Source organism: Suricata suricatta, chromosome 1 (assembly GCF_006229205.1).
Source record: "Suricata suricatta isolate VVHF042 chromosome 1, meerkat_22Aug2017_6uvM2_HiC, whole genome shotgun sequence".
Classification (NCBI taxonomy): domain Eukaryota; kingdom Metazoa; phylum Chordata; class Mammalia; order Carnivora; family Herpestidae; genus Suricata; species Suricata suricatta.
Window position 1 is genome coordinate 153,739,281 of NC_043700.1, and position 21,447 is coordinate 153,760,727.

The 21,447-nt window shown below is 37.0% G+C and overlaps 1 protein-coding gene across 1 annotated transcript in view; it reads left to right on the plus strand.

Annotated features, from left to right (window-relative positions):
• The window catches only part of LOC115302053 (sec1 family domain-containing protein 2-like), a 327,285-nt gene that overhangs the window by 90,152 nt on the left and 215,686 nt on the right, over positions 1-21,447 (plus strand). The window contains exon 2 of the mRNA XM_029952058.1: positions 863-1,148. Coding sequence (XP_029807918.1) covers positions 863-1,148 — 286 coding nt within the window. The remainder of the gene's footprint in view (positions 1-862; positions 1,149-21,447) is intronic.

Consider the following 21,447-nt stretch of genomic DNA (forward strand, 5'->3'; position numbering starts at 1 on the left):
TTGTTTTCCTGCTAGACCTATGAGTGCAAACATATGGTTTCTGTCCTTCTCTGCCTGGCTTACTTCACTCAGCATGACACCCTCAAGGTCCATCCACTTTCCTACGAAGGGCCATATGTCATTCCCTCTCATTGCCATGTAGTACTCCATCGTGAATATATACCACATCTTCTTGATCCATTCGTCAGGTGATGGACATAAAAACCTTTTTTAAAATGTCTATTATTTATTTTTGAGAGGGAGAAAGACAGAGTAAGAATGATGGAAGGTTAGAGAGAGGGAGACACAGAATCCGAAGCAGTCTTCAGGCTCCAAGCTGTCAGCACAGAGCTTGATGTGGGGCTGGAACTCATGAACCATGAGATCATGACCTATACGGAAGTAAGATGCCCAACTAACTAGCCACCCAGGCACTCCTAAAAAATCTGTTCTGACTAATATTTGCCAAGCACAGAGAATATTAAAAAGAATATGCTGTAAAATTTAAGGTAATTCATCTTAAAGAATGTCAACATTCATTTAGATATAGATGCTGACATGTTTTTATTTTTAATCATATTGCTTTAAAAATACATTTTTAAGTTTAAAATTCTAGTATCTGAAGTCCATAGACTTATAAAACTAATGGATTCTTATTTGGTTAAGCAATATGTGAGATAATATTAAAGGTTCTACAACTTGACTAGTGCAGCGTTATAAACTAGATCATTACAAAAAGTCAATCTAAGGCCAAATTTCTTGCAGCATTCTCTCTAGGACAAGAAGCAAACAAATAAAAGGCAACCTAGTCAGTGAACATCACAAACTTGTTTGCAAGCTATCTTTGGACTGATGCAATGCATAAATTACATCTTTGTATAAGAATGACGTATTTTCACATCACCACCTTTTATTCCAGAGCATTGGGGAGTCAACCATGTCCATTGTGTTGAATCAGCTGCTGCCAATGATGAAGCCTTTGAACCAGAGGACCAACGATGACTACAGCCCTGAAGAGTTGTTGATCCTTCTGATCTATATCTATTCTGTCGGTGGAGAGTTGGCAATGGACAAAGACCTGGGGGAAGCCGAAGAAAAAGTGAAGAAAGCATTGGCTCAGGTCTTCTGTGAAGAGTCTGAATTGTCACCTTTGCTGCAAAAAATCACAGGTGAGTGTTTAATAAAAAAAATATAGGACATAAAAAATTGCTGATACAGAAAAGTGTTTAAAAATAAAGGCATTCTAGGAAGAGGATGTAACCATGTTCATTGGAGTTGTCTGGAGTTTTATGAGGCCTGATGAATGCTAGCCAGCCTTTAGGATGAGGTTTTCATTGCAATGGTTTTTGTGTGTGTTTTGTTTTGTTTTTCCAGTTGTAGTGAAATGGCTTTCTAGTTGCCTGTCACAGCTCCTATTTTTAGAGCCTTGTTAAAATAGCAAAATTCTCATAGGATATAATATCATTAAGAAAAAATAAAATGCAGTAAGCTTATTTGGAAGGGTTTTTGTTGACATATTTTCTTTGAAATGGTCATTTTAAACTTTAAAAAACACCCACATGCATGAAACTGCCCTAAGAGGCTACCTAATGGTATAGGATTGAAAATTGCTATTTTCAAGAGTACTTTCATACTTCTGACTTCGTATCTTTCATTTTGAATCTGAATCAATTGGTGGCATCTCAGATAATCTCTAAACATCCCAGTAATGTGGGCTCGGCTGATTTTGGGGAAATATATAGTTAAATATGATAAAATGTAACCATTTTACTATGACGTAACTCACGGAGGTATTCATTTCTGTTTTTTCATATCAAACTCTGTATTACTTAAGTTTTGTGCAAAGCTTATTTCCACTAGTATGGATTGAGCCCAGGTCTGCTTAAGAGTGAGAAGTTGTTGAAGCTTACACACAAAAATACTTTAAAAACCTATCTAGTTTCCATGAGTTCATGAATGTGTGTGTGTAAGTGTGTGTAGACCTCTCCATTCAGGAAGGCTCCACTGAGGCACAGTATGTATTTTCCAACTTTTCCTTCTGTTGCCTGTTATGCCTCCCTGAGGGAATTTTCCAGATGGCTCAGAAAGAGGCTGTGTATTGTTGACGTTGGCGCTCCATGCATGCACGCTTACCTGCCGACCTTGTCTGTGTTTGGTTACGGCAAACAAAACCCTGACGAGATGGAAATCCAGTGAAGTTTCCACAAAAATGAAACGTTTCCTTGCTTCGCATAGAACCTATCTGCCAACTTAAAAACTTACCTAAGGAAAACTCATGGAACTTGCTCGCATTTCATTAAGTTATAGCACTATATGTGATGACATGTGTTTCTTGGGCTGTAAATGAATATTGACTTAGAAAAGTTTAATATGGTTTATATAGTGCCTCGAATAGGAATTTGATTCAAAGTAAATTTCAATGCTAGGAGAATTGGTTGGAAGTTATTCTTAAAATGCATAATTTCCAGAAACAGACAACAAAGATGGCTTGTTTTAGCTGAGGTTATTTGGATGGCTTTTCTGTAACGTTAGTATGTTACTATATTATTTTGGGAATTGAAATCATGCCATAAGAGTATTCATTTAATATTAACTCAAGGTGTTTATTGACCCAGCATTTCACTCTTTATTAGTTTCTCTATTTATGATTGCTTAGGATATTGCATTTTCTTGCTCTTAAATGTGATTTCACATTTAAAAACACTTCTGTGCATTCATGTTTATATCAGGAAAATTAGTAAGTTGAACAAATGAAGCTTCAAAATAAGAATTTGTGAGCATTTTAGTATATTTAAAAATTTTAGAGACCTCTTGTTTTGCAATACAAAGTATACATTCCTACGTAGGTTTACTTTGCACGTACAGTTTCAACAGGGGTGGGTAAGATGCGCTATTTAAATTTGCCATAAGTGAACTTACCAGTGGAATACATATGTGTTGATCAGCCTCTGTGGACACCAAAAGGACTTTACTTGGCCATAGATCTACCCCTTATTAAGTATGTTGGCTAATCGAATGTCTTGAGAAGTGTAGTATTTATGTTATCAGTTAGCTGCTGAGGAGACTGATTACATCTCAGGACAAAAAAGCACTTGGATGGTGTTGGAGCAGCAGTGATTCCATCTTGTAGATGGAAGGCGGGATATTCCAGTATGTATGGAAAGAATAGAATTGCCTTCCAGATTGCGTTCCAAACGCTTGGCCTATTGTGGATCTAGGTTAGCCTGGCATTTACCATGAACTTGCTGACAGCGTTGTGTTTATATAATTCCAGTTTATAGTCTTGACTAGTTACTGGGTGGCAGAATTTCTTTTATGCCTTGTGCACATTGTGGGGTTGATGAAATTTGGTTTAAGAGTATTGTTGAAAGCAAGCAATTAATCAGTAGAATTCCACATTTTATATTGTAATTTTACTCATCTCAATGTTGATAGAATCAAGAAGACAATACTTTTTCTGTACTGATAACTCAAGTATGTGATAATCACCCAAAAGGGAAAGGATTAGGATTTGGACCCAGGTGTTCTGGCTTGGGAGCCCAAGTCTTTAAATGAGAGATTCTAAGCCTGCCACAGGCTTGCTTCCATAACCATTGCATTTATTATATCTTGTAACTCGCTTGCACGTACTGTTGTATGCCATGCATGGTCAGCCATTCCATCATGTAATTTTAGGAACAGTGAATTAATATTTGGTTAATACTGTACATATTGCCTGTGGTTTTTACCCTGTCTATAACAGCTGCTTGTAGATGTTTCATCATACCTTCCTATTTTGTGCATGTATCCTCTTTCTTTCTGCATTGCTATTAAGAAATTAAGATATTATTTTAGGTCATTGAACTCTATTGGCTGTATAGCTTTCTAAAATAGGAGTAGCAAACTTAAATTCTTTATCTTTCAATCATATCTCTTGACAATAACTGCCCTGTTTAAAATTCATATTTTTTATATGTTGAATATGTAATTTATTTTTGGCAATTTCTTTTATTTCTCTCCATTCTCCCCTTTTGTGGAAAAGACAATGAGAAATTGTAATTGACAAAACAAACTGAAATTTAAGCATGGTCAATGTCAGCATGCTATTTTCCTTTTGATAGCTATGTTCTAGGGAGACTGGTGGGCAAAAACTCTCTGTTCTACTCACACAAAATAATAAGGACTGGCCCTCTGGGTGTCAGGGATAGGATCTGTAAAAAGAAAATTGGTATGACCTGAAAATGTCAGTTAGTGTGCTTTCACAGTCTTGCAGAGTTCAAAGAGAGTATCAGTTTCCAAATATACTAGTATTTGCATAGCAGTCACAAGAGAAAACAAAGAAAACCATTGAACTTTCTTTAGAGAATGAAATCAAAATTCTAATTTTAAAGATCTGCGTCAACTTGGAATGTCATCATACAGTGCGGTGCATCAGATAAAGCATGGAGCTTGGTTGTAGAAATCCTTGATTTAGAGGTCCTGGCTGTGTCATCTCCTAGCTGTGTGTGTTAGCCGGCATGCCCTCCATCTTTGAACCTGGATAATATACATGAGTGCCCTATTGACCCCTCAGTGATTTTACTAAAAGTAAAATGATGTTATGTGTGTGAGTTAATTTCCAGTCCATACACACTGTAAATACGTAATTTTCTCCCATTGCTCTTGTTATTTTTATAGCATCTAGCTGTCATGTAGGGCAGTGCCTCCCAACCACATTCCCGTTGTGACACACATAGACAATGAGTATGTTTGCATAGTGTAATCAGGTAAGTGGACAGAACTTTTTAGTCAGAAGCAACCAGTCCCAGGAGCTTTGACCGCTTCTATCCCTACCTACCTGACTTGTGAACTGAAATGAAATGAAACAGCTTGGCACATATACATGCTATTAGGAGCAACTCAGTGCTTAAGGTATATTGTTCAGAAGACTCTGGAATCAGAAAACAAAGAAAAATAAAACTTGCATATAGTTTTGACATCCCAAACTACTTTGGAAAATTTTTTTAGTAAACAATTTTTTTTATTACTCATTGATTTATTTCCCTAGGTTTTTTGGTATCTTTAAAGGAAAGGTCAGTAGTGGCTGGATCTATTTAGTTTAGTGTAAAACTAGGGAACGAGTGATTCACAGTAGCCCAAAAAATCTATGGTTCATGATAGAGGCGTGATAATACCATGGAACCTGTATTTATTCTTCTTACAGTTGATAATTCTTCTCCCTGTGATAATTATCACTTATTATATCATTGCACTAGGATTATATCTGGATATTTGTAGTGGGAAATTTACCAGATTAGTTTAACAGTAGGGATTTATTTTTTTCTCAGTAGAAAGGTCAGAGACAGGCAGCAGAACTCATGTTCTTTCTGGCTCCTCCCTCCCTCCCTCTGTTCCTTCCTCCCTCACTCCCTTCCTTTCTTCCTGGTTTTGTCGTCATGGCCATGAGGTAGACACTCCTCCTCCACTTACTATGTCCATGCTTCAGATGATACAGGAAGAAGACTGAGAGTAAGAGGCATATACCAATGGGGCCTACATTTTTTCGTATTTGGAAAACAATAACATTTCTGTCTGTCTTACCCCAGAGACTTGTATTGGTGGCTAGAAATGGGTTTCATGACCACCTCTGGCTCCTCGAGAACTTGATGAATATTTTTAACTGGGCATATATTTGTCATGAACCAAGTCAGGGTTCTGTCTGAAGAAAGAATGTGAGAATTGATAGTAGGTAAGAAAACTTGTATTTGCTGCAATTATCATTATAAGTTTCCTTGACAGAGGAAATTCTAAGGCAAGATAATATACTGTAAGGCAGAGTGATGCCCAAGGTGCTTCAATTTTAGTTATAATACTGACATTTCTTTTACAATCTATACTGAAATAATGTGCTGTTGTGTGTTAGGATCACTGGATTTATATCACGAATATTTTCAATCTATCAGTATTTATTGAACATGTCTACATACCTGGCATTATTATATAGAAACTCTGGGGGTGGCAGTTCTGGAAAGTAAAGGCCCACAGCCCAGGATTAGGAGTCATGTGCCTGGCTTTTAGTTCTGCCTCTGGATCTTCATAGTCACATGTGTGATCTTGAGTAAGTCATTTAACTTCACTGATTCTCAGTCTCCTCATACTCATACTCATCCTTGGTACTATCATCTAAAGTAACGACCATACCAAACTCATGAGATAAAACAGTCGAAGTGCTTGGCACAGATCCTGATGCATGTGCTGTATGTGTTCGATGTCATTATGGTTATTTTTATCTTTCTTGTTGTTTCGTTGCCATCATCATTACCATCCTCTGGCACTAGCTCTCCTCAAAGAGCTTCCAGTCATTTTAGACACAAGACAAATACACAAAACACTGCAAAACAACATGTTAGACCAAATGGAATTAAACACCCCAAATGTGTGATTTTGGATACTCCTATGACTTGGGATTAAATGGCATCTGTGAATAAAGAATTTCAAATTACCCTTTATTGGGGTTTGACCAAATAGATCCTCTATTGACAAGGATTGGAGAAATAACAGGTAATAACATCATTGTAGTATCTGATAATTCTAAATGATACTATAGTGTTTAAATGACTTTAAAAAATTTTTTTTAATGTTTTATTTATTTTTGAGACAGAGACAGAGCATGAATGGGGAGGGGCAGAGAGAGAGGGAGACACAGAATCGGAAGCAAGCTTCAGGCTCTGAGCTGTTAGTACAGAGCCCAATGTGGGGCTCTGGGGCTCAAACCCACAAACGTGAGATCATGACCTGAGCCGAAGTCGGAGTCCTAACCGACTGAGCCACCCAGGTGCCCCTAAATGACTTTTATACCTAGTATCTCCTTTAATCTGAAACAAACATGTAAGTTTGAGCCCATAAGCTTACATGTCTAAAAATTATAGCCCAAACAACTGAGCTCAAATTAAATATATCTATAATGCTGTATTTTGTTTGAGATAATTTATTCACAAACCTACTGCTAATGTCTCAAACATGGTTTTGAACAAGGAGTCTAAAATTGTATCTAAATTTGGAAAGAGTAGTGTTGCAGTTTTCACTATGTTACCATTTTCCCCCCATGGCAATTCCCTTCCTAATAAGCCTTATGTCTTTCAGCAAAACCCAGGTATACTTTTGCTCTGTTCACAGTTCCCTGGATTTGTATAGGTATAATGGCTCATAAGGCATAAATTATTATGTTTTATGGATTCAAAGGTTCTCAAAAATTATCTAGTCTATTCACTTTGCACATGAGAAACTAAAGGCCCTGAACGTATGACTTGCCTCAGATCACCAACCAATAGTTTATTCGTGGATGGGACCAGAGACTGTGTCTCCTAATTCTCAGTCCATACTTCCTTTTACTAGACTAGTGATTCCCAACTTTTGGTTCATGGATCCCTAGAAAAATATAGGACTTGGAGCAGAAGGTTCATGGCTCTGTATGTGCTTTGTGCATCATCCATAAACTAAGTATTATTCTTCACATATAAATATACAAGTATTTATAGATACCATTATGATTTATAAACTATAAATTCATTTAAAGATATTGCTGAAGTTATAGAATTTTTCCCTTTGTATCTTTCAATTAACAGATACCAAAACCATAATTATATGGTATCCTCATACTTTAAAAATTTTGAAACCATGTGTTACAATAGGAATATCAAACTCAAATGTTTACGGGGCTTAGAAAGTATTATAAATAAAAGAAGTAGTTAGGTTTTAGAAAAACAACATTGAAAATGTAATGACAATTAGCAAAGGATATTCAGTCTTTAAATAGAGAGGGGGATAGGGAATGGTGGAGAGTGTGTCAAACTGGAGATCCTCTGACTATTGCCAGGAGAGCATGAATCTGATATTCCAATCTCTCAAGAAATCAGGAATATTATTTTTTTAATGCAGTATGAAGAGTTAAGTTTTGTGGAAGGAACAGTGACATAAAGTCTTCCCAAATTCTATGAGGATGGTATTTTTCTAGCTAGACGTATAGTTGTGCTTTCTTTGCCACGTAATTCCCAGAACTTTGGCATAAAATAATGTTAGGATTCCTGTTACTCTAAGTGGAATAATCAAAACTTCACATTGATTTGGATAATATGTATAAATTATCTTCATGATGGACCATAATTTTTTAAGTCATCTTCAACTTCTTAAAGTTTTGATTTTAAGGGATCTTGTTTCTTAAGTTTTTTTTCCTTGCTATTCATTCTCACCTGTCCAATGCCCTTTTTAAGATCAATTTTACATAACACATGAGGAAAAGCAAGTCCAATTTGGAAAGCACTGTTCTTAAGGATACTGGGAAGGTAAACAGAATCTAGTGGGCTCTCAACTAGGTTCCCTTGAATCCCCCAGAGGAAATCTAATAGAGATTCGAACTTCATCAACTTTGAATTAGGAAACAGTTAAGGATTTGTTTTCTTTCTTTCTTTTTTTAATGTTTTATTTATTTTTGAGAGAAGGAGCATGAGCAGGGGAGGGACAAAGAGGGAGACAGAAGATCTGAAGTGGGCTCTGTGCTGACAGCAGAGAGCCCGATGTGGGGCTCGAACCCACGAACCAGGAGATCATTCCCTGAGCCTAAGTCAGACACTCAACTGATTGAGTGACCCAGGTTCCCTGAGAATTTGTTTTTCAGTGGGTTCAGTTTCAGATCCATTTTCCAAATGGAAAGCATTTTTGTGCCCTTATCCATAGTGAAACAAAGCCACATTCTACGACCAACAGTGAAAAATCTAGTTGCAATGATTTATGACAGCCTTCCTCTTTTGAAAAGCTCAGGTAAACATAGACCATATAAAATTATTATTGCTACTCATGTCTGCCACTTTATTATAAAAACTTTCATCTCGGTTACCACAGGCAAAGACATTTTAGTATATTAGTGGAGATATATCTTTCAAACAAAGCATTTTTCATAGTTGGCCAAGTACTTTTCCCAGCCTTGTAGAAAGTTAGTCTTCTTAATAAAAAAATGTGAAGTACTTCCAAACAGAAAATTGTAAAAGATGAGGAGTCAATCTGAAATTCTCTTCTTATGCTTCCTTTATCACCTCTGCATTTTTTTTCCTCATCTCACAGGTTTGCCTCATAATTAATCAAATTTCAGACTGTGCATTTTTGCAGGTTACTGCTCCTAAGGGCACTATTCCAATTGAAAAATAGTTTTCAAAATTTCAAAACTCTTTCCCTTGAGAAGTTGTTCCTTGGACCTTATGCATCCCTCCTGGTTTGGCAATGACAAGGCTGTTGCTATGGTAACTGGAATGGTGATCCTAAAAGCTCATCACCAATCTTCATGTTTTCCACACTTGAATGAAAGTTTAGCTCATTATAGTAGGTGATACTGTACAAAACCATGATTAGAGAACCCACCCATTCATCTGAAGGAGTTCAGAAAGTAAGGTAAAATTTATTTTAGGAGTGATTCTACCTTATTTCTTCATTCTAACTTATGGATTCTTAGTTATTGTGGCATTCCATTATTAGACTTTTCATTAAGGAATACACCTTCATTTCTACTATTTCAGATTTTTTTTGTTTCAGAGCTGTCAAAACAAAACCAAACAAAAAACAACATTAAGACTGTTGTTTTCCATTATGGTTTGCAACACTCTTTGGTATAATAAGGTCTATTTTTCCTCTTGATTTCTAAGATTTCTGCTGCAAACTCTGATGAAGAACATATGTCTGCCCTAAATCTCTCCCATGAGAAATGTTGGAACTGTTACATTTAGTTTTACCGTCCAACATATTAGAATAGTTAACCACAGCACATATTACAAAACAGCTATATCAAGTGAAGTTTAAAATGTTTATTTCATATTTAAAATACATCATAAGCTATGTAGAGAGATACTTAGATCTGCCTGTTAAGGTAGCTAGCTAGTTAAGTAATTTTGCTAAATATTAAGGAATCACTAAAAATTACTTTCTCAAGTACTTAATTTTTTTCATGTCACAACATAAAAACTCTCATTCTTACCTAAGACACTGGAACAGATATTCTTGCATTAAGTTTTTATATGCACAAATGTATGAGTCATCCTGTCCATCTTACTCATTTTTGTGTCTGCACATGATGTCAATAGTAACAATTGTTAACATGACAGATGGAGATTAATTATTGCTGAATCTTATTAATTGCACATTACATGGGGTTAAATTAATCAAGAAAGAGAAAAAATGGAGTGCATGGAGTACAAGAATAAGTTTCTTGAACACGTAACATGGGCAAAATAGGAGAGATGGGGTCATATGGTTGAAGCGAGTACAGCCATGGAGGGTGCTAATTTTTACTCCTAATTATGCCTGTATCATAGAGCTAGTACGAAGATTGCAAGACAATAGTCAAAATAACTATGACTACAATGACACTTGATATAAAAAGATTTTAAATGTGACATCAAAAACATAAAATGAGAAAAGAGAAGAGAGAGAAACAAACCATAAGAGACTCTTAATGATAGAGAACAAACTATGGGTTGGCAGATGGAGGTGGGTGGAAGATGGGCTAGACGGGTATTGAGTACTAAGGAGGGCACTTTTGTGATGAGCACTAGGTATTATATAGAAGTGATGAATCACTGAACTTGACTCCTGAAACCAATATTGTACTGTATATTAACTAACTAAATTTAAATTTAAAAAATAAAAAAAGGGAAAAATGGTCAACCCCCCCAAAATAGAAAATAGAGTGGGGGAGAGTAAAAATATTGAGCTTTGGAATAGGGTTAAACTTAAAGTTGTCATCAACTTAAAATAGACTGCTATAGATATAAGTTGTTATACGTAAGCTTCATGTTATATATAAGCTTTATGGTAACCACAAAGCAAAACCTATAGTAAATACATAAAAGATGAAGAGAAAGGAATGTAAGCATAGCTCTAAAGAAGGTCACCAAACAACAAAGGAAGACACCAAGAGAAGATGAAAGGAACAGGGAGGAGCTACAAAAATAGCCAATAAACAATGGACAAAATGGCAATAAGTAACCCTATCAATAAATACTTTAAATGTAAATGGACTAAATTCTCCAAATAAAAATCATAGAGTGGCTGAATTGATAAACAACAGCAACAACAACAAAACCAAACAAGCAAACAAAAATGAGACCCCATCTATATGCTTCCTATAAGAGACTCATGTTAGATATAAGGACACAGATTGGAAATGAATAGAGAAAGATATTCCATGCAAATGGGAACCAAAAGAAAGCTATAGTAACTGTACTTATATCAAACAAACAGACTTTAAAACAAACTTTAGAGAGACAAAGATGGACTTACATAATGATAAATTGGTCAGTCCATCAAGATGATGTAACATTTGTAAATATTTATGCACCTGACATAGATGCACCTAAATATATAAAGCAATATTAACACACCTAAAGGAAAAAGTAGACAGCAAGACAGTATGGAATTTTAATACTCTACTTACATCAATAGATAGATCATCCAAACAGAAAATCAATAAGGAAATACCAGCATTAAGTAACACATTAGAACAGATGGACTTTACAGATATATGCAGAATGTTCCATCCCAAAGCAACAGAATACACATTCTCCTCAAATGCATATGAAACACTTTTTAGGATGGATCATATGGTAAGCCACAAAACAAGTCTTAATAAATTTAAGAGGATCAAAATCATTTCAAACATCTTTACAATCAAAATGGTAAGAAACTAGCAATCAGTTACAAGAAGAAAACTCAAAAAATCACAAATATGTAGAGGCTAAGCAACATGCTACTGAACAACTAGTGAGCCAATGAAGAAATCAAAGGAGAAATTTTAAAATCCCAAAAGAGAAATTTAAAAAATACCCAGAGACAAATGAAAATAATATAACATATCAAAATTTATGGGATGTAGCAAAAACAGTTCTAAGAGGGAAGTTCATTACAATGTGTACTTACTTTAAGAAATAAGAGAAGTTTCAAACAATGTAATTTCAGACCTCAAGGAAATAGAAAAAGAAGAACAAATGAAGTCCAAAGTTAATAGAAAGAGGGAAATAACAAAGATTAGTCTAAAAAGAGATTAGAAAGATATTAGAGAAGACAAGTGAAACTAAGAGCTGGTTTTTTGAAAAGGTAAACTTATTGACAAGACTTTAGCTAGACTCACCAAGAAAAAAAAGAGGATTCAAATAAATAAAAGTCAGTAATAAAAGAGGAGACACTAAAATTGATACCATAGGAATACAAAGGATTATAAGAGATTACTATGAACAATTATATGCCAAAAAATTGGAGAACCTAAAAATAATGGATAAACTCCTAGAAACATACAGTCTACTAAGACTGAATCATAATGAAATAGAAAACTGGAATAGACCAATTACTAGTAAGGGGGTTGAATCAGTAATCAAAAACCTTCCCCCAAACAGAAGGCCAGGACCAGACAGCTTCACCACTGAATTCTACCAAACATTTAGAATTAATACAAATGCTTCCCAAATTCTTCTAAAAAATAGAAAAGAAAGGAACACTTCCAAACTCATTTTGCAACATAAGCATTACCCTGATACCAAAAGGAGACAAGCATACCACGAGAAAAGAAAATTAAAGACCAATATAATATTTCTGATACACTTAGATGTAAAAATTCTTGACAAAATGTCAGCAAGCTGAATTCAACAATACATTAAAAGGATCACATGCCACTGTCAAGTGGGATTTATTCTAGGAATGCAAGGATGGTTCAACATCCACAGTCAGTGTGATATACCACATTAAAAAATGAAGGACAAAACCTGATATGATCATCTCAATAGATCTAGAAAAAGTATTTGACAGAATTCAACACCCATTTATGATAAAAATTCTCAACAATGTGGGTAGAAAGGGAATGTACTTCAACATAATAAAGACCATATATGACAAGTCTACAGCTAACATTATACTCAACAGTGAAAAGCTGAAACTTTCCTTTAATATCAAGAACAAGATGAGGATGCTTACTTACACTGCTTTCATTAAACATAATATTGGAACTCCTAATCAGAACAATTGGGGGGGAAACATCCAAATTAGAAAGGAAGAAGTAAAGCTTTCACTACTTGTAGATAGATAACATATTATACATAGAAAACCCTAAAGACTCCATCAAAAACTGTTAGAACTAATAAACAAATTCAATGAAGTTGTGGGGTACAAAATCAATACACAAAATCTGTTATATTTCTGTACACTGATAACAAACTGTCAGAAAGACAAATTAAGAAAATTATCCCATTAATAATTGTGTCAAAAAGAATAAAATACCTAGGAATAAATATACCTGAGGAAGTGAAAGACTTGTTATATTGAAATATAAGACACTAATGAAAGATTGAAGACAACACAAAGGAATGGGAGGATATTCTGTGCTCACTGATTGGAAGAATCAATATTGTTAACATGTCCGTACTACGCCAATATACAAATGTAGTGCAATCCCTAACAAAATTCCAATGGCATTTTTAAAGAAATAGAACAAATAATCCTAAAATTTGTATAGAAACATAGTAAAACCAGAAGAGCCAAAGCAGTCTTGAGAAAGAACAAAGCAAGAGGTATCACATGTTTTTATTTAAAACTATATTACAGTGATCTAGTAATTAAAACAGTATGGTATTCATGTAAAAGCAGACACATAAGTCAATGGAACAGAATAGAGAGCCTAGAAATATACCTATGCATATATGATCAATTAATTTACAAAAAAGGAGCCAAGGACAGTCTCTTCAATAAACGTTTTAGGAAAACTGGACAGCTACATGCAAAATAATGAAACTTGACCACTATCTTATACTACACCCAAAAATTAACTCAAAATAGACTAAAAACTTGAACGTTAGATCTGAAACCATAAAACTTCTAAAAGAAAACATAGGCAGAAGTTTCTTGTTGTAGATGTTGGTGATGATATTTTTAATCTGACACCAAACTCAACAAAAGCAAAAATAAATAAATAGGATTACATGATACTGAAAACTTCTGCACAGCAAAGGGAGCTATCAACAAAATGAAAGGACAATTTATTGAATAGGAGAAATTATTTTATATTACTTATATAAGGGGCTAATATCTAAGAGATATAAAGAACTCATATAGCTTACAGCAAACAACAACAACAAACAAACAAAACAAAACCAGATTAAAAAATGGGCAGAATACCTGAATAGACATTTTTTTTTTAAAGAAGACATGCAGATGCTCATTAGGTACATGAAGTAATGCTCAACATCATTACTCATCTGGGAAATGCAAATCAAAGCCACGATGAGATGTCATCTCATACCTTTTAGGATGACTATGATCAAAAAGACAAGAAAGTAAAAGAAAGAGAATAAGGGAAGTCTTGTGCCTTGGTGGGTATGTAAATTGGTGCAGCCACTATGGAAAACAGCATGGAGGTTTCTCAAAAAATTGAAAATAGAACTACAGTATGAGCCAGCAATTCCACTTCTGGGTATTTATCCAAAGAAAATGAAAACACTGACTTGAAAAGGTATATGTACCCCCATGTTCATTGCAGCATTATTCAGAATAGTGAGGATATAGAAACAAATTAAATGTCCATTGACAGATGAATGGATAAACAAACTGTGAATATACACACACAATGCAATATTATTCAGCCATAAAGGAATGAAATCTTGCCATTTGTGACAACATTGATGGGCCTCATGGGCATTATGCTAAGTGCAATAAGACAGAGAAAGACACCATATGATCTCTCTTATATCTGGAACCTAAACAAACAAACACAAAAAGACAAGCTTATAGATATACAGATTGGTGATTGCCAGAGGTGGAGGTTAGGAGGTGAGAGAAATGGGTGAAGGGGATCAAAAGGTAAAAACTGAAAAGAAAAAAAGAAAGGTGAACAGTGGGGAGAAGGCCTAAATTTTACTCCTAAATATGCCGATAGGTATGTACCTGAAAGTAAGTCACTTATCTTGCTTTGGACTCAGGATCCTCATCATAAAATGAGAGTCTTACTAGGTGACTCTAAGGTCTCTTCTTTCCCTACCATTCTGTGGTACTAACTCTATATCATGTTTTTTTTAACTGAATCAGGATACTGCCTTCCCTACTTCTAAATCAGCTTCTCCTCAATACGATTCTGTCTTTTTTAGGATATCACTATCATCTCAGGAGGGAGGCTGGAGTCACTGACTCAACTTCACCCCTGCAGGAGGTGGCTACTCTTGCAGTCCATCTCTGTTGTCTTTAAGATGCTGTTTACATCTGTGCAAAAATGCTCCCTTATCCCCAGGCACATCTTGGCCATGGCCTTCTCTTTATGGCTACCTACCCATTCATTATGCCATCTGATGCCAGGCTAACATTCTTTAATTTTATATTTTAAAATCTTTAAGGATTTTCCTCTACTATTACAGTCAGACGTCCTCATTGTAGAAAATTTGGAAATGAAAAGTGTAGAGGCGACATATAAATTTCATTTTACTGAGTAGTGATGAAAAACAGATTTTTCCATTTGCATTTAATCTTTTGTGAATTGCCTATTCATGGTCCTTTCCTTTTTTCCTACTGTGTTATTCATTATATTCTTAATGATTTAAAATCAGAGCATCTGGGTTATTAATGTTATTAACACTTAGTTGTATATTTTGCTAGTATGTTTTCCTAGTTGGTATTTGTTTTTCATATTGGCTCATCTGGGAAGTCCAAAATTAGAACTATATTTAGGAGAGTTGGGGTAGAGGCTCCAACAGTGTGATTAGGATCCTTTGTATCTTCTAAGCTTTTCTGCCTTCAAAGATTTGGCCTAATTCTCTCAAATTACAGCAGCCTCTGTGGACCTCTCATCTCCCCAAGCCATTCCTGGTTTATGTCATTCCAGAATAGCAACCCAGGGAAAAAGAGGGCTTTTCTGATCAATCCTGGGAAACAAAGCTGACTGAATTTCAACCCACTGTTGCCAGGGGACTGGGGTTCTCTCTGGCTACATTGAGTTGTTATGCCCAGATTTTTAATGTCGTTCCCCAAAACCAGAAACTGGCAGGGGGACCGAGTCACACATGCAAAAGCAAAGGGCTTTATTTAAGTTTAGGCTGGCCAGGCCTAAGCTCAGGCTCACAGACTTTACCAGCGCAGTGGATCCATGCTGAGAGCCCGAACAAAGTAGGGTAGGGCCTTTATGGGTTTGGGAAGGGGGAGTTACAGGAAATTGTGACACAGGTACAGTGACCCAATCACTATCACCTATCAATATTGGCAGTAACTTTAACCATACATTGTTACTTTTGGTGGGAGCCAATCACAACATTTAGAGTATTGACCAGTTGCAGAGTGGGCCCAGGACCCTCATGTAGGGCATGACTAGCCTTCTAGGTCTGCCCTTAGAAATGTTAAGGGTGTCAGCTGGCCTTTCCTGATTGAGTATTACAAGGGTGGTCCCTCCTGCCTTGGGCAATGTGTGCCCTTCTCTTGTCTAATGATTCTGAGAAGCCAAATTCAGACCTTCGTCCTTACAGAGTCATGTGGACATTCTGTGTTGGGCAATAGAAGGGAGGGAGGCAGGAGCAAGGATTTGGAGAATGTACCATGGACTGTGATCGACAGTCCATTATTGCTTCTTGGAAGGGGGACTGGAGTGATTCTACAAGGAAAGGGATACTGACTTACAGGCCTGACATACTGACATATGCTTCTTGAGAAAATTCACTAATAAACCAGTTTTACATCCTTAGAATTACAAGGACACAACTATCTTGTCTTCTGTCTCTTGAGTTTGGATATTTTAGCTATAAATGGAAGAAGAGGTCTTTGACACCTGCATAAATCACTTTGAGAGTAAGAATTTGTATACCGAAAAATAATTGTCCAGAATTTTCACTGGTATCTTAGGAAAAGTATCAAAGCAACTGTCAACTAAAGTAATTCATAGATGTAAAGCTGTTTTCACCATGTAGATCACCTCTCCACACTCAGTAATTGTGCGTGTCGTGCATAGCTGTGTAATTATTTACAAATCTTGAATATAAGCTTCTGAAGGGTAAGGACTGCCATTTAGATGAATTGTAAAGTTCCATTCATGTTATATGTTCCTTAAACCAGCATTGGATTTTTCCTGATTACAGAAATCATCTGTTCATCGTAGAATACTTCAAAGAGCTTTTGCACCTTAACAAACAGAATAAAATTAAAAATTACCCATCAACCTACTACCCCAAGAAAATACTTAGTATTTTGGTGTGTATTTGATGATCTACTGCTGAGTAGAAATTCAGATTCTGCATTTGCTTCAGAAGCAAAGGTATCAGGTAGGATTTTGTTTTAAATCTATTAGACAGTGTATCTATTAAGGTCATAGTGCCTAGAATAAGGAAGGTGTAGGTATATTGTCAACGTAAGGTTTTTAAAAATTAACATTGGAAGGGAGGTTGTTGTGAGTGTTCATGCTGAATTCGTGTCCCAGCTTCTAGGACACAGTGTCCCTTGAAAGTAAAGTTACCTTTAATCAGATTATATAGGAACGTCCTGTAAAACCAAAAGGAGATTCTTAAGGACCTTTGGTAAAAATGAAAAAACATTTAGGTACAAACAGTTCAGGTTAATATTGCAGCAGAAGAAAATTAAAAAGGGACATATTAGTTTATTATGTGAGAATAGAAGATTAATATTTAAAAAACCAGAAGGAGAACATGTGTGTATAGCCATGGCGATAGTGATTTGTATTTTCAAATTTAGTTTTAAATGTAACCAAGAATGTAATTCCCATAGAAGCCTGACTTTTTATGCCTTCATGTGTTGCCTGTTTATTCTGACTTTAGCACCTGGACTGAATTGGTCCCAAAAGGAATGGTAATTTTCACTGAAGTGTTTATAAAACAAAGCCCCCTTCTCCTTTTTTTTTTTTTCCCCTTTCATTTTAAACACAAGACATATGCCGGCACCTCTTCGTCAGTCTCTTGACTTGTTGCCAACCCAACAGAGAGCCATCTGGAGCAGGAAACTGATATGATGCAGTGTTCATTAACAATTTACATTTTCCGCCATGCAAATGGTTTGGGGTTTTAATTTTAGAAGCTGTGGTTTTGCCCAAACTATACTCTAATATAATTGGACTCTTTATTTCCTGATTTTTGTTGTGGTAATGAAGAAAAACAGTTAACTCTGGTTTGTTCTTTTCATACAGCATTTGGGGTTTCCTCACTATACACATCAGCAACTTGCAGAGAATTCAGTCCTTGGCCAGGAAAGGTTTCTTCCTAGTTAGGATGGAGTTGGACACTTCCTAACCAGGAAAGTATAGAAATGATGCACGAAGTAAATAATAACATTTTAGTTAACAGCAAGTTTGGACAAGAAGTGGAGCATATGTTTTCATCTGTTTAAGAAGCTTCGAATGCTTTCTTCGAATGCTTAGAATTTTGTTCCTAGAAACAGATTTCAAGGCACAAATTGATTCTGTGATTGTATCTTTATTATTAAACTTTAATCTCTTGCTCACCATCCCCCTTCTTCCTTCCTTCCTTCCTCCCTATTTCACACTTCTATGAGAGAAATCAGAAAGCTGGTCACCTTGGGACTAATATTCCTGATTATTTTACATTGTTCTTCTTGAGAATGCAGAAGCCCAGACAAAATGACATCATCCAAAATGAGTGTAGCCTTTAATTTTAGAAATGGATACGTAATGGTTTTTAACTTTAGAACGATTATAGCATTGCAGAGCAGGGGCCCTTCCCGATATTAGAACGTAAGTTAGGTGTCCCGAGAGCAATGTACAGAGTTCAGAACAGAACAAAAGCCACCAGGGTGTATTCCTTGGAACTTTTTTTGTAGTGTATATGCAAATTAACATCAAAATATCCAATTCCTTTTACTTTCCTATTGATACTATCTTTGCAGTTCTTTCTTGAGCCAACTTATGTCTGCATTTATTTATTTCAAATTTAGATGCAATATGAAAAATCAGTGAAAATCTGGGGAAGAGAAAAAGAGAAAGAGAGATAGAGTGTGTGTGTGTGTGTGTGTGTGTGTGTGTGTGTGTGTGTGTTGGCTGGCTTTTTTAAAGGACATGGCTCTTGTTTTGCAGTTTGGCAGTGAAAAAAAATCTGTATTTTGCTTAAAATAACAGAATAGGGAAAGTGGACATGATCATGCTGAAAAAAATCTGGGTCATTACTCTCCCGGGTAGGGAGGAGCTCCAAACGATTACCAAATAGTGTGCTACACCCACGGTATTCTCTGTGTCTGGACCAAAGCGACACACCCTCCACACTGGACTTTTCGGAGCAGTAGAATGCCATTTTTCCTTGATCACCTTAGCACTCGGGATGCTGCTTTATTCTTTCATATCTTTTGTTCCAGCCACAGGCTTTTCCGTTCCTGAAATACATTACAGTCCCTCTATACTTGAGGTCCTTGCAAGAGCAGTTCTCTCCCGCTAACGGCCCCCCTCCCCTCCCTTCCCCTCCCTTTCCCCAGGCCTCCTAGACCCCTTCCGAGCTCTGAGCTCCTTTCAGACTGCAGTGCCTGGGGCCAGCCTCCTCTGACTCTCCCGGCGAGCTCCGCGCCCCTCCCCTCCCTCACTTGTCTAAAGTGAACAGTTTGTTATATATTTGTGTGATCATTTGAGGATTAGTGTCTACCTTCCCTCCCAGACGATAACCCCCATCGGTTTTCCCACTGTTGTATGGCGAGTGCTGACCGTGTTTGGGGGTGTGGAAGGCCCTTCGGGATCCCTCCCGTGAATGAGGGAATAGGGAAGGCTCTAACCCACCCGCACCGTTTCATCTGACACTTCGCAACACGACAAACCTGTTGCCACTTTACCAGAGGAACTCGGCGGTGGAGAACAGAAAGGTTGGCGGAAAAAGAAAATTGAACAGCAAAGGACGCCAGGACATAAAAATGAGAGGCTTGAAATCCCATTGTTTGAAATGTAGCAAAGATACTGTTTCACACACCAACAGCAAACGTCACCCATTACCAAGTGCTGTTCTGTGTTTTGATGTCTCTATGCTGCCAGATTCTAAAATTTGGAGGAGTTTGGTTAAATTGTGTCTTTCCCCATTTCTCCTTTTTTTTTTTTTTCATCTTTATTGCTTTGTTCTTCGTCTCTTTTGTCCCGTCATCTTGTTTTCATAGCCAGCCATTGACCATGCCATTCATCCATGCCTGGGATGCAGAACGTCTTTATAAGCGTAGCTTTTCAATCTCTGGGTCTCTTGACAGTTCTGCTCCAACCTGAGTGACACAAAGGTGAACTTCAGTCTGTGGGAGGAGCCATGGGGAGCTGGAGAGCTTCCTCTCAAGATGGTGTTTCTTGGGAGCCCCTTATCCTGTCTACACAGTTCATGCTCTGTAGTCAGGTGGGCAAATGATTTGTCCTACAGTGTAGGGCGGCTTCAAAGGACCCACTACGTGAAGGAGGGTAATTATGTAGGCACCATCATCTGAGAACCAAGAGGATATAACTGAACACAATCTGGCTTTTTAAATGGGCACTTCTGGGGCGCCTGGGTGGCTCAATCGGTTAAGCCTCCGACTTCAGCTCAGGTCAGATCTCATGTTTGTGGGTTCGAGCCCTGTGTCGGGCTCTGTGCTGACAGCTCAGAGCCTGGAGTCTGCTTCCGGTTCTATGTCTCCTTCTCTCTCTGCCCCTCCCTCTCTCATGCTCTGTCTCTCTCTGTGTCAAAAATAAATTTAAAAAATAATTTAAATGGGCAGTTCTTCTACCTTTGCCCCCTCCTCCCTTCCTTCTTTCTGGGTTACAATGCAAGAGTGACTGCACCTGAGGGCGTGCTGAGTTGTAAGAAGTGTGGCAGGGACGGGGGAGGCAAGGTGTGTGTTGTCCTAGGGTTTATTTTAAGTGGGGAGTGTCTCTCTTCCATGCCACAGATACCCATCAGTTTTGGCTTAGTTTCCCTCAGACCCCCTCAGCATGACTCCTGGACAGTAGGGAGTTTCTAGTTGTAGACTCTTAGCTAACATTTCTTTTTTTTTTCCCATAATATTTTATTGTCAAATTGTTTTCCATACAACACCCAGTACTCTTCCCCACAAGTGCCCTCCTCCATCACCAACACCTCTTTTCCCTCCTCCCCCTTCCCCTTCAACTCTCAGTTCATTTTCAGCATTCAATAGTCTCTCAAGTTTTGCATCCCTCTCTCTCCCCAACTCTCTGTCCCTCCTCCGCTCCCCCTGGTTCTCCATTAGGTTTCTCCTGTTTTCCTGTTAGACCTATGAGTGCAAACATATGGTTTCTGTCCTTCTCTGCCTGGCTTACTTTGCTCAGCATGACACCCTCAAGGTCCATCCACTTTCCTACAAATGGCCATATTTCATTCTTCCTCATTGCCATATAATACTCCATCATGTATATATACCACATCTTCTTGATCCACTCATCAGGTGATGGACATTAGGCTCTTTCCATGTTTTGACTATTGTTGACATTGCTGCTCTGAACATTGGGGTACATGTGCTCCTATGCATCAGCAT